This window comes from Heloderma suspectum, chromosome 6 (assembly GCF_057233095.1).
Source record: "Heloderma suspectum isolate Gila_16-S chromosome 6, 16-S_ref, whole genome shotgun sequence".
NCBI lineage: Eukaryota > Metazoa > Chordata > Lepidosauria > Squamata > Helodermatidae > Heloderma > Heloderma suspectum.
Window position 1 is genome coordinate 54,240,202 of NC_139463.1, and position 12,755 is coordinate 54,252,956.

Consider the following 12,755-nt stretch of genomic DNA (forward strand, 5'->3'; position numbering starts at 1 on the left):
ACAGTGCATAATTTACTTGAGGAATTCACTGCCACCAAATGTGGCGGTGGTCACTAGCTTAGATATAAGCCAATAGCTAACACATTGGTTGGTTAGTTCATATCAGTATGTGACTGTCAGCGCCTGCCCCCCGCCTCGGTAGCACTTTTCTCAATTTCCTGCCCCTTTCTTCAAGTCTCCTTCTATACATACCTTTCCCTTGGTTTTCTCTTTCTCAGCCTGTTGCCTGCTTCAGCTGCAGTTTCTGAACCATCTTCAGGGGCAGCCCCATGCACAACACATTATAGTAGTCTAAACAGGAAGTGACCGGTGAATGTATAATTGCGGCCAAACTATCCTTGTCTAACAGGCGTCACTGTTGGTGTACCAGTGGATGGCACTCTGTGTCACTGAGGATACTTGGACCTCCTGTGGCATAACTGGATCTAAGAGCACCCCCAAACTATGAACGTAGTCCTTTAGTGGGAGTGCAGCCCATCCAGATCAGCCTGAACACGATCTCCTTGAACAGATGAACCAACAGCGCATAGGATTTCTGTCCTGTCAGGATTAAGATTCAGTTTACTGGCCCTCATCCAACCAGTTATTGTTCCCAGGCTGGTTCAGCACTTCTGCCCCCTCATCTGACTCTGAAATTAAGAAGTACAGCCCAGTGCCAGTGTGCTACGACACCTCACGCCAATTCACGCAGACATTGAAGAGCATAGGGCAGCCCTCCCCAACTTGGCATTCTCCACATGTTTTGGCTGACAACTCCCATCCTTCCTGACCATTAGCCATGCTCACTGGGGCTGGCGAAGTTAAAAACATCTGGAGGGCACCAGGTTTGAGAAGGCTGGCATAGGGAATAAGATGGTACCCTGCAGAATCCCATAATATAAATGCAATGGAGATGCGCAGTAATCCCTCAGCACTGCTTTCTGGAAATGGCCTTGTAAGTAAGAGTAGAACTACCATATCGCCATGCCACTAACTCCCACCTCACAAATCCTATCCAGAGGGATAGCATGGTCAGCAGTATTAGAGACCTCTGAAAGGTCCAGGAGAATCCACAGGGATGCACGTCCCTTTCTCTCTCCAGCATAGGCTATTATCAGGGTGACCAAAGCAACGTCCAGGCCAAAGCCAGGCCTATAACCAGATTGAAATGGGTCCCTATAAATAGTCTCATCCAGGAGAACCCACTTGAGCACCTTGCCTAAGAAAGAGACATTAGGGGCTGGCTGATCATTATTAAAATTATAGGAGGCTTTCTTAAGGAGTGGTCTCACCACCACCTCTCTCAAGGCAGCCAGGACTATCCCCTCTCATAAGGAGAAAATTATTGCCTCTTGGCCCAGCTAGTAGATGTGTTCCCCCCACCCCCACTAGATGTAATTAGCTACAAAGGGCAAGAGTCAAAAAGGCAAGAAATAAACTGCATCCCTCCCAGCAGCCTATCTATATCTTGAGGCCACCGTCACTGTAAATCATCCCACAAAACATGACCAGGCACTGCTGTAGACACATTTCCAGAATGGACAGCATTGCTGTGGCATCCAGGTCAGAGCAGATACAAGTGATTTTATCCTAACAGGTCACAGCATGCTTCTGATGGTTCTCTAATAACTTCCTGTGTATCTAGTCAGAAGAGGCACTGAATCACTCAGAAAAGCTCCAATGGAGCTCCGAACTTACAGTGGTGGTGAAGCTCTTCGTTGCCATCATCACACAAAATAGGCTCTGTAATGAGCTCTTACTTGTGTTTGATCCTATTAGCTGCAAATCTTAGGCTGCCTGCATTCTAGCCCTCTCGTGGCCTGCTTCATCATCCCCAGCTCCTTGTAACCAAAGAGCCAACTTTGCTGTGCACTCTGGGGAGGGTGCTTAGGAGCAATTATGTCAACTGCCCAAGTTCTCTCCATATTTCACAGAGAGACCAGGGCTTTGGTAGGAGCACCAGTCACACCAACCAGAAACTCCGGTGGCTCTCAGGAATCCATCAGATTCCATTAGCCTGTGGGGTGGGCTATCTTAGTGGGTCCACCACCCCTGTGGAGGTGAATGACAGCTGCAAGCTTAAGCCCTACCAGGAAGTAGTCCAACCATGACAAGGGAGCTAGAAGAAACCCCCTCATACCTGGACCACCATCCTCCTGACCAGTTGAGAACACCAGACCCAGAGTGTGACCTGACATGTGTGTTGGGCCAGTGACATGTGGGGACAGTCACATGGTTGTCATGGCAGCCATGAAGTCCTGAGCCGCCCCTTGCAAGGCAGCCTCGGCATGAATGCTGAGATCCGTAGGACTATCGTCTGAGGAATCCTCCATACCAAATCCAAGACCACCTCCTTGGATAGGGAAACTGTTAGGCAGCATGGTGGCCAGTTGCTCTAATACAGGGTTGGAGAGGCTGTGGCTGTCCAGATTTTGTTGGACTCCCAATTCCCATCAGCCCCAGCCAATGTGGCCAATGGTCAGGTTATGGTGGGAGTTGGAGTCCAACATCTGGACACGGTACGGCCCCTGCTGTAACAGAGTCCTTAATCTGTACCTAAAGCCCAACACCAGCTCGCACACTCAACATCAGGGATCAACTGGTGAGCCATCCTAGACATGGAGATGAAATCCTTAATAGACTGCAGTAGCCCCCTCTCCAAACCATGACTCTATACTGGTGCTGAGCTCAGAACCCAGCCTTGCAAATTTGAGGCAAGCAGCACTTCAAATCTGCTTGTGAGCTTTCAGATCATGACACAAGCTTGCCTTTTGAGTGCCTCTGATTTGAATGTCTGACATCCCTAGTCTTGCTTCCCAAGGGAATCTGGATGGGTATGGCAGAGACAGTGTGCTGGACTAAATGTTATCTCCTCTGCCCTCTCATGCAGGAGACAAGGGGAAAGATGCTGTGAATTGTACCTACAAGGATGAGGATGACTGTGTGGTACGTTTCCAGTACTATGAGGACTCCAGTGGCAAGTCCATCCTCTATGTCGTTGAGGAGCCGGGTGAGGGCCAAAAACCATTGAAACAAGGCTTGAATTGATCTTGGTGATCCACTGACAGCAAAATGAGAAATGACAGACCTCAAATTGTGTCCGTCCTCTCTAATTTCAGATGTATGTGGGTTGGCCATGATTTCTCAGTGGCACATGAAAGGTCCTTGGTTCAGGATCAAAGGGGTTTTCTTGTCTAGCCAGCCTGAGGGTAAGGAGCAAAAACCAGTGCCCAGCTAAGGCATGACAGGAGAGACTTCCGTTCTAGAGTTCATGAACAACATAAAAAAAGATTTGGAGGCCTGATACATGAAAGCCCTGGCTGAAAACAAAAACTGAAACGGTTCCTTATTAAGTTACAACTAGGGCTGCGGGGCATTCTATCCCCACCTTTACCAGTCATTTGTCCCCTGCAAAGGTGGAGGTGGGGAGAACGTGAGGGACTTTCAGAGGGTGGCAAGGCTGCAAGAGTTTGTTTGTTTTTAAACTGAAAGTGAAGCTAAGCTGTTTGGAACTGCAGTGTAGCTTTTTCTACAGTTAAAAAAAGGGAAGAGAAAAAACCTCACCACCTCACCCAAAGTGAGAACCTCCTACTCCACCCAAATGTTTGCCCTGCACCATGAACTTCAGGGAGGGTTCCCCCTGCCCCCAGCCAAAAGTTGCAAAAACATCTGGACCACATAATTTGGCCCACCCTACTTGTAAATCTGGAAAGAGCCTGCCCACATTAATTGAGCAGGTGAGCATTGGTGCCCATGGCCGTTGAGGTCGTTTCATAAACAAACAAACAAAAAACAAAGGCTCCTTCCACAGGGAATTTGTAATCGCAGTGTTTATGGTGGGGAAATACGGGAGATGCAAAGATAACAAAGGATGAATATGTGCAAACATAAGTAACATGTGCTTAGGCTTTGTTTCTGTAGGGGATGGGAGTGGAAGAGGAATTTGAAGGAAGAGAGAATCTGGCACGACATACATCAGCGTTCTCTAAGTGTTGCAGTACAACATCATCCCCAGCCAGCATGGACATACTGGCTGTGGATGATGGAAGTTGTCCTTCCACACATGTGGACGACACTGATTTCAGGAAGGCTGACATACAAGTTCAGGGAGGGGATTCCAGGCAGAAGCAGCAGCAAGATGTAGTAAAAGGCAGAGCAAGAGATCTCTGAGGATCTACAGGTAGTAAGGTTGGAGAGTGGAAGCACAAGGTAGGGATATTTGAACAGTGATAAGCAGACGTTAAACTACAACTCCTACTCAAGCTACTTTTCCTGTAACTGAATGACAATTGCAGTTTTTTTATGAAAAGTAGTTCAAACTATGTAGTTAAAACAATTCTGTTGGCAGTTAACTACTGTAGCTAAATAATTATTAAGTAATAATTACTTGCTTCTGTTAGAAAAAACTATCCTATTTCAAACTATTCATTATTTCATTATTTCACAATTCATTATCGATTATACTGAAAACTTTGCATAAAATTAAATACCAATAGAACACCCATTCACCAAGAAGAATTTTGACTGACTATAGCTCGTTTTATAGCCTATATAGTGTGTTTAAACTCACTAACAACACACTCCAGTTTGGAGTAAGCAGGCTGGGGCCAGTCTGCTCAGATGTAATGGGTGAAAAATACCAGAAGTGGGGAGGGTGCAGATCTTGCAGTCCCTTACCCCTTTCCTCTGTAGTTGCTGCTGTTGCTAATGACCTTAAGCCTCTGCATTGTTGCTGTTGTTCAGTCATTCAGTCGTGTCCGACTCTTCGTGACCCCATGGACCATAGCACGCCAGGCCTTCCTGTCCTGTGGTCTCTCCCAGAGTGTGCTCAAGTCCATATTCATTGCATCGGTGATGCTATCTAGCCATCTCATCCTCTGCCGTCCCCTTCCCCTTTTGCCTTCAATCTTTCCCAGCATCAGGGTCTTTTTCAGGGAGTTTTCTCTTTGCATTAGGTGGCCAAAATATTTCAGCTTCAACGTCAGTATCTGTCCTTCCAAGAAGCAGTCAGGGTTGATTTCCTTTAGGATGGACTGATTTGACCTCCTTGCAGTCCAGGGGACTCGTAAGAGTCTTCTCCAGCACCACAGTTCAAAAGCATCGATTCTTCAGCGCTCAGCCTTCCTTATAGTCCAGCTCTCACAACCATACGTTGCTACTGGGAAAACCATAGCTTTGATTATACGAACCTTTGTCGGCAAGATGATGTTTCTGCTTCGTACTATGCTGTCTAGGTTTGCCATAGCTTTCCTCCCAAGGAGCAAGCGTCTTTTAATTTCATGGCTACAGTCACCGTCTGTGGTGATCTTGGAGCCCAAGAAAATAAAATCTGTCACTGCTTCCATTTCTTCCCCTTCTATATTCCAGGAAGTGATGGGGCCAGATGACATGATCTTCGTTTTTCGAATGTTGAGTTTCAAACCAGCTTTTGCACTCTCCACTTTCACCCTCAGCAAGAGGCTGTTTAGATCCTCTTCGCTTTCTGCCATTAGGGTGGTATCGTCTGCGTATCTGAGGTTATTGATAATTCTCCCGGCAATCTTAATTCCAACCTGTGATTCATCCAAAAGCCTCTGCATAGCCATGGTTTAAGGGCCAAAGTCAAAAGCAGGGCTGCCTGTATGATCCACTTCCACAGTCATATTGCATAAGTGTGGGATTTCATTCTGCATGCAGAATTCCACATCCCGCTTTCATTTTTCTTAAAGTTTCAAGACCGTAAAGCTGTAAAGATACAGTAGCAAGCATGAAGTCATTACCTGGTGAAGTTGCGGGAGCCGAGAAGTGTGAATTAAGTAATACTCCACTCATTTTGATTTGGGGGGTGAAAATAGTGGTTTCAGGGAAGCTGAACTATTTCCCCCCAAAATGATAATGCTCACCTTTTTTCAACAGAGGGCCTTTGTTTCCTTGGTCTACTTCTGAACCATTTTTAAATGGTTACCAAGTCTTTTTCTTCTTGGAAATAGTAATATGGGTGCCAAACCCTAATCTATGGAGAACCTCTTCCAGTGGTTTCATGCAGTTATTAAATGGCGATGATGATGACGTGGAGTCCTGAGGGACCCCATAGGCCTACATCCACTGGGTCCAACGGCAGCCCCCTGCGCCACCTCCCGGGGCCTGCCCAACAAGAAGAGCTGGAGCCACCACAGGTTTTGTTTTGCTAGGGATGTTAGGACTTGTTCTGTCTGCATTTCAAAGTGAACTGACCTGACCAGCACCTCCTCAAACGAGGCATGGGTCAGAGCATCGCTGCCCTTAGGATTCTGTTTCCCCAGATTTTGCAATGCAGTTCTCTGCTCAAAAATGCGTATAAAAAGTGTATTCAGGATACAATATGTTTAAAAATTAATAGCTTGAGAGATAATACATTAAGACATGCGTATTTGTAAGAAAATACGTTCAAAATACATAATTAAATATGGGTTGTCATGCAGATTTTTTAAATAAGTCAAATCAGTGTCAATGGGATGGAAAGGATTTACAAATGAATGCAAGCAAAACCTAACACAGACTGGAAGTAGAGTGACCTGTCTGTCCCTAGTTTTGGCAAGGAAAACTAGAAGGATGCCATGGCTGATGGTATCAAAAGCTGCTAAGAGGTCCCGCAGAACCAACAGAGATCACTCCCCATCCATTTCATGGTGTAGGTCTTCCATCTATGAGAGCAAGGCAGTCTCAGTCCCTATATCAGGCCTGAGCCCACATTGGAATGAATCTAAATGATCTGTTCCTTCCAAGAAAACCTGGACTAAAGTCACCACAACCTACTCAAATGGGTTTGTTTGATTGGCTTAATTCAGACGGATTGCGGAATTCTGTGTTTCTTTGAGCAGAAGTTTATTTTAGTGCAGCCTTCGCACAGCACTGTCTAAGGGGCAAGTATGTGTGTTCACTTTTAAACTCTGGCATCTTTCACTTCTGAATTAAAGTGTTTGCCATTGGTGCAAAGGCTTTGGATTTACACAGAGCTCTTTGTCAGGCTTCTAAATAAATCTGCTCTGGATATTTTGCTTAAGTCACCAAATGCTGCCCCCTGTCTGTGCTTGCAGATAGATCAGCAAGGGGAATGAAGGCATGGACTCTTCTGTATCCTCCAGCAATGAAAGCTCTCCTTCCTCCTGCTTGGGAGCATGACAGGGCCTGTGAGCAAAGGTCCCAGAAGCCTTCCTAACCCTAAAATAGTATGATAAAGCCACTGCTTAATTGCACAGTGCATGCAAAGTCATACACACCCCTAGCCACAGGGGGTATAAACATAGCTGGTGACTCAGAATACATGTAGGAGGTTGACACCCAAATGGGACTTGGGAAGATTTTGAGGGAGCCTGGCCAGGCCACAGTGGGGAACAATCTGAGACTAGCTAATGCTGGTGGGAAACCATGAAAGTCATCACTGTTCCTGTGATACCCTAGAACTGTTAAAGCGCCCCATGGAACTGAAAAGCAAACAAAACAATGTGGTTAGGAGATATTTGGGCTAATTAGCAAGCTTTCTGGAAAGGATTTTATGGAAGCAATTGATTCATCAAAATGTTGAAGGGACTCAAGAGGTTGTTGAGACCTGCATCGTTTGCTGGGTCAGGATCCCTACAGCTTGCACAATTGTAAACAGATGATTGCCCAACTTTGCCTTAAAGATCTCCCATGGAGAAGGTTTCACTGTCATCCTGGGCAGCTTATTCTGTTGCTGTTGATCTGGCTGTCAGGAAAGTTTTGCTAATACCCCGCTTAAATCTGATTCTATGTTCCTTAAATACTTGACCTGGGCTGGCTGTAGATGGGAGCTTCCGCCATGGTTGATCCAATGCTATAGCACTAAATCTGAGAGAATATAAGCATAAAATAAGAATTAGGGCTGAGATGAAAGCAGGGGCAAGGGAAATCTTCATCAAATTTCATCATGAAAATCTTCACCAAATCTTTACTTTCTCTTCTGGTGATATTTTTGGGATTGGAGCAAAGGTCTCCTCCTCCTCCGTAAGCTAGATCAAAGCACCCCTAAAATGACCCTGTTTGGCCAGGTTCAGCTTGTAGAAAATGGGCCCAGGAGAACTGTTTGTGGAAAACGTTTTAGAGCTGATTCACGCATACATGTGTAGCTGTTGATGACTAGCAGCTGAATGTATGGGCTGACCATGGAAGAATGTGATTTAAAAGTTCTGTAATGGCTGCAAATCATCACTTGATATTGTAGTCATGAAGGGACACTGAACTAGCAGTGTGTGAACCAGAACCATAAGCTGGGCCCTGCTGGGAATTGGACCAGCCCACTCGCCACAAGATCAACCAGAACCAATGCCGACTTCCATAGGTCAGAAGCAGAGAGCAGGTGTCCCAAGAAAGCTGCTTGCGGAACAGCTGCTCCAGGTGACTCAAGCAAATGAGCTACTCCTGAATCAGACAACTGTTGCTCCTGAGTAGAGATTTCCTTTGGTGTAGCAGCTAGATCAAGTGTGTGTGTGTGTGAGTGTGATTAGACGTGCTGAAGTAGGGAACACAGGGGCCCACAGTGGCAGTGGGAAGCTTCACAGCTTTAGGTAACGACGTGTTTCTCTCCTACAGATTGTCCAAAGGGGCCTGACATCCTGGTGGTGGTCTTTTCAGTGAATGGAGCCATCTTGCTTATTGGCTTGGCCGCCCTGCTCATCTGGAAGTTGCTTATCACCATCCACGATCGGCGGGAGTTTGCCAAATTTGAGGAAGAGCGGGCCAGGGCAAGATGGGACACGGTGAGAAGTATAGAATAGTGTGATGGGGCAGAGAACAGACCTATAACTTTTCTCTTAAGGAGCGTGGTAGTCTTACAGTGGCCCATATTTCGGCTTCCTTGCTCTGGCATCCCTAGTGTTGACTGTGGGCTATCCAACCTACACATTTGTATCAGTTTTCTACCAGTTTTAGGCTCAAACTAGATGTTATGGGGAAACATGGATACCACCAACCAAAATCTACCCCAGCAGTGTATAATTGAAAGAGCACATGACTGAACCCTGTTGCATTAGTATTCTCTGCCTCTTGCTCGGCTTCATTTGCTAATGCTTGCAAGAGGTGGGAGAGAAACAGTAATGCAATTATGTCATGTTATCTTTGCAACTGCATGTTACTGGGGAGATATACCTCCTGATAACATGTGCTCTGGGCCTGTTACCATTTCCTCAAAAAATAATAATCCCAGACTTGTAGTTTTTGTGAGAACAAAAAAATCCATTTTTTGGGATTCCTAGCTAAGGCTCACTGGGGCAAGAGAGCAACTGTTAAATCCATTTTATGTCTATAGTGTACATCATGGTCCAGCTACGGAACAAATGATGTTGGGGGCAGGTCCACACCCCTGACATCATTAGATTCCCAGCCGATGTGCCCGCTGGATGACCCACTCAGCACCTCGACCAGGCGGCTTCGCTGTGCACAGGCTTCCTCCATGGGAGGAAGCAGAGTCCTGGCCAGTGTGCCAGGTGGATGATCCTTCCCTGTGCCTCCTCCCACTGGGTGGAAATGCAGAGCGGGTGAAGCCCCACCAGCAAGGTGCCTCCTTTGCTCGCATCCTGACTGGGGTAGCATACGAGGGGAAGAGACTCAGCTGCTCCTTGGAGGGGCTCCTGCGAGTGTCAGCCAAGTCCCCTCCCTTTGTGTGCCACCCCAGCATGGGCGGTGGAGGTGCTCAGCCTCTCCCAGTTGGAATCCCCTCATTATCCCTGATCAGTGAATAGCAGTAGCGAGGGGATTGCTCTCCCCACCACCTCCCCAAGCCCTCGGTAGCCCCCAGGCAGGGGAGTGGGGCTTGGGGATGGGGCCCAAGGAAGGAGCCCAAGGCTGGAGGCTCCCCGCCCCTGGTGGAGACCCCTGCTTTGACAACGGCCTGTTAATTAGCAGGTATGGGACGTAGCTTGCTGTCACCCCTTCACACTCCTCTTTTCTGTTCCAGGCCAACAACCCGTTGTACAGGGGAGCCACCTCTACGTTCACCAACATCACGTACCGTGGGAATTCGTGAGGGGAGACGGGCCTTGCGGGAGCATCCCTGCTCATGTTCACAGAACAGTCTGTGCTGTGTTGGTGTTTCCGTTGTGTGTCTCTGATATTTTTACTGCTGTTGCTCAAGGTTTTGGAGAGCCTTTGCTCTTCATAGTTCTGCTGTCACATGAGAATGCCTGCATTATGATTCTTCCACGATTCTCTGTTTCCTCAGCTCGCCCAGAACCGTGGTCTGGACCCATACGTTGAAGGAGAAAGGAGGACTCACTGTTCAGTGGGAATGGCGCTGTACAAATCCCCAGGGGTCACAGGACACTTCCGATGAATAAAATTAAGGGGCAGGGATGCTGAGGTGTATAATCCAACTTGGAAGGGGTTTTATAATGAAGTGTGGAGTAGAGGGGTTCAGACACAAAGTTCTCCAAGTCAAAATACCTGAGCTCGTTACAAGCTCAGCACAGCCTCCCTTCAGGCCTGCCATAAAATGGCTCAGCCAGTGACACATCTGTGTCTTGCTGCTGCCACCCCTTTCCCATCCAAAGTGTTCTGCCCATTGGGAAAGCCTTGCTGCAGGGGCTGCTTACAAGCATTCCTAGTGCAAGGATCCTGACTCCTTGCAGAGGTGGGAAAGTTTTGGGAAAGGAGACAATGGAGCTGAACCTCAAAATGGGCTCAGAAATAAAAAGTATTTTCTGGGGGTTTGGAAAAATATATCTCCAGAATTCATTTCAAACTGAGCTAATTTTTACTGTGCTATGACAGAGTATTACATACTATTTTTAGAATATACCTCTTGTTATCTTCTGTCCAGAGTAATAGATCATAGTTCTCTGGGAAGAGAATGCTTGTGTGTGTTCAAGCTTGCCTGAACAGTCTGTGACTCTAGTCATTAATAGATATGTAAGAGCTGTTTGGTGAAGGAGGAATTCCAAAGACACTTTGCACATGCTTGGAGGTACTTCCTTTTGTATTATGACTTCACATGTTCCAAGGCTGAACCCCTGGTTTAAATTAAGTCTTCACGCAACACCCGTCACCTATACAGTGGGTATACAGTGCATGCTGTATACCCACCTGATGATGTTGGGGTGGGTTTGGGGAAGGGGCCATAGTTCAGTGGCTGAGTATATGCTTTGCATACAAAAGGTACCAGGTTAAATCCCCATCTCTGGCTTAAAGGATGTAATTTAAAGAGGGAATCCCCTCATCAAGATGTAATATGTATCTCTATAAGCTGTCAGTGTCTCCCATACTCCGCAGTCCCCCTGTGGGTAGCTTCTCCCCACTCTTGTTTTTCACTCAGGGAGCCAAAAATTCACCTCACGAAGATGACACTTAAGTGTCCTACATGACCAAAACACTGCCTCCAAAAGTGTCGCCAGGTTTCTTGAAGGGGGAGAGGACGTGCTGAAGCAATGCAGCCAATGCACCCTGCTTCTCTCTGTCTTTGTCACCCAATATGTGTCATACGGGTAGAAAGATTCCACCTCTCACCTTGGGCTGTGAAATGCCCTGGAAGAATTGGGTATTTTCACTGCTGGCCATCCTCCCAGGAAAGACCCTCAAAATCCTCTTGTAGCTGCTCACCACCTAGAGACCCGCAGGCATTTCTAGAAGTGGGAGCAGCAGCCCTGTACATTGACCCTCTTCCTGTCCTGATTCCAAGTCTTCCATTCTGACCAGCACCTCCATTGCCCCACTGCGGCCTTCCTCAATGGAGCGCCTTCCAGCTCTGTCTGACTACAATTGCCATCAACCCAGCCAGCATAAGAGCATCCCTGGAGGGCACCAGGATGGGGGAGGTTACAAATGTACACAGGATCCACCCCCAGCCCATTGCTGTCACAAATCTCTCCCTCTGGAATTAAGAAAATGAGACGGTGCTGCAGTCGATTCTATCTACTGGGAGTGATGGAGCACAGGTTCACTGTTAGAAGAAGTTGAGTTCCTTTTTAAGGCATTTTCTGACAACATCCACACAGTACCAACTTGCTCCTTGTATAGTCACCCCAGGGATTATTCTCCAGGATTTCTCAGCCTTTCCCCACACCCAGTTCCATGTGCATTGTTAGCAACTGGTGTGAATTTGTAGACGGAGTGGAGCCAGGATATGGGGCTTCTCCCTACTGTGGCTAGGGGCATATTGAGACAGAGTGGGCAGGGCCGGCTTCTGTCAATTTGGTTAAAAAAAACACAGTTCTGTTGTGGCAGTGATGTGGAGGAGTCATGCCTGTAGCACACGCAAATAAAATCAAATTGTCTCAGACCATTAGCCTGGTGGGCTTGTCCTGGTTTTTATTTGTATCTGTTTTGCTCTTACCCCAGTGACACCTTTAACACCAACACAAATTATATTGCTAAATAAATATGCTGCTGAGACAAATCCACATATTCTTAAACTCTACAAGGTACAGAAAACAGCAACTAACAGGACAATCCTATACATGTCCTCTCAGAAGTAAGCCTTATTGAGCAATGGGAATTGCTTACTGTATATAGGATGGCAACCTAAAATAATCAGTGGTTTGGAGTACATTCCCTATATGGGAAAGGCTAAAGTGTTTAGGAAAAAAATCAGTTGTGGGGCATGATAGTACTATATCAAATTATACACACACACACACACATATATATATATATATATTTATAAATGATACGGACAGAAGTGAGAAGTTTTTCTCATAATACTAGAATGTGTGATGAAATTGCTCAGCTGTTGGTTCAGAACAGACAAAATGAAGTATTTTTTCACACAAAACATAGATTCATAGAATTGGAATAGGCCTTTTAAGCAG

The 12,755-nt window shown here is 46.5% G+C and overlaps 1 protein-coding gene across 1 annotated transcript in view; it reads left to right on the forward strand.

Moving 5' to 3' along the window:
• Positions 1-12,227, forward strand: part of ITGB3 (integrin subunit beta 3) — a 75,208-nt gene extending 62,981 nt beyond the window's left edge. Inside the window, exons 13-15 of the mRNA XM_084804374.1 lie at positions 2,870-2,989; positions 8,548-8,714; positions 9,911-12,227. Of these exons, the coding sequence (XP_084660500.1) occupies positions 2,870-2,989; positions 8,548-8,714; positions 9,911-9,979 (356 nt within the window). The 3' untranslated portion in view covers positions 9,980-12,227. The remainder of the gene's footprint in view (positions 1-2,869; positions 2,990-8,547; positions 8,715-9,910) is intronic.
• Positions 12,228-12,755: the final 528 nt, after the last annotated feature.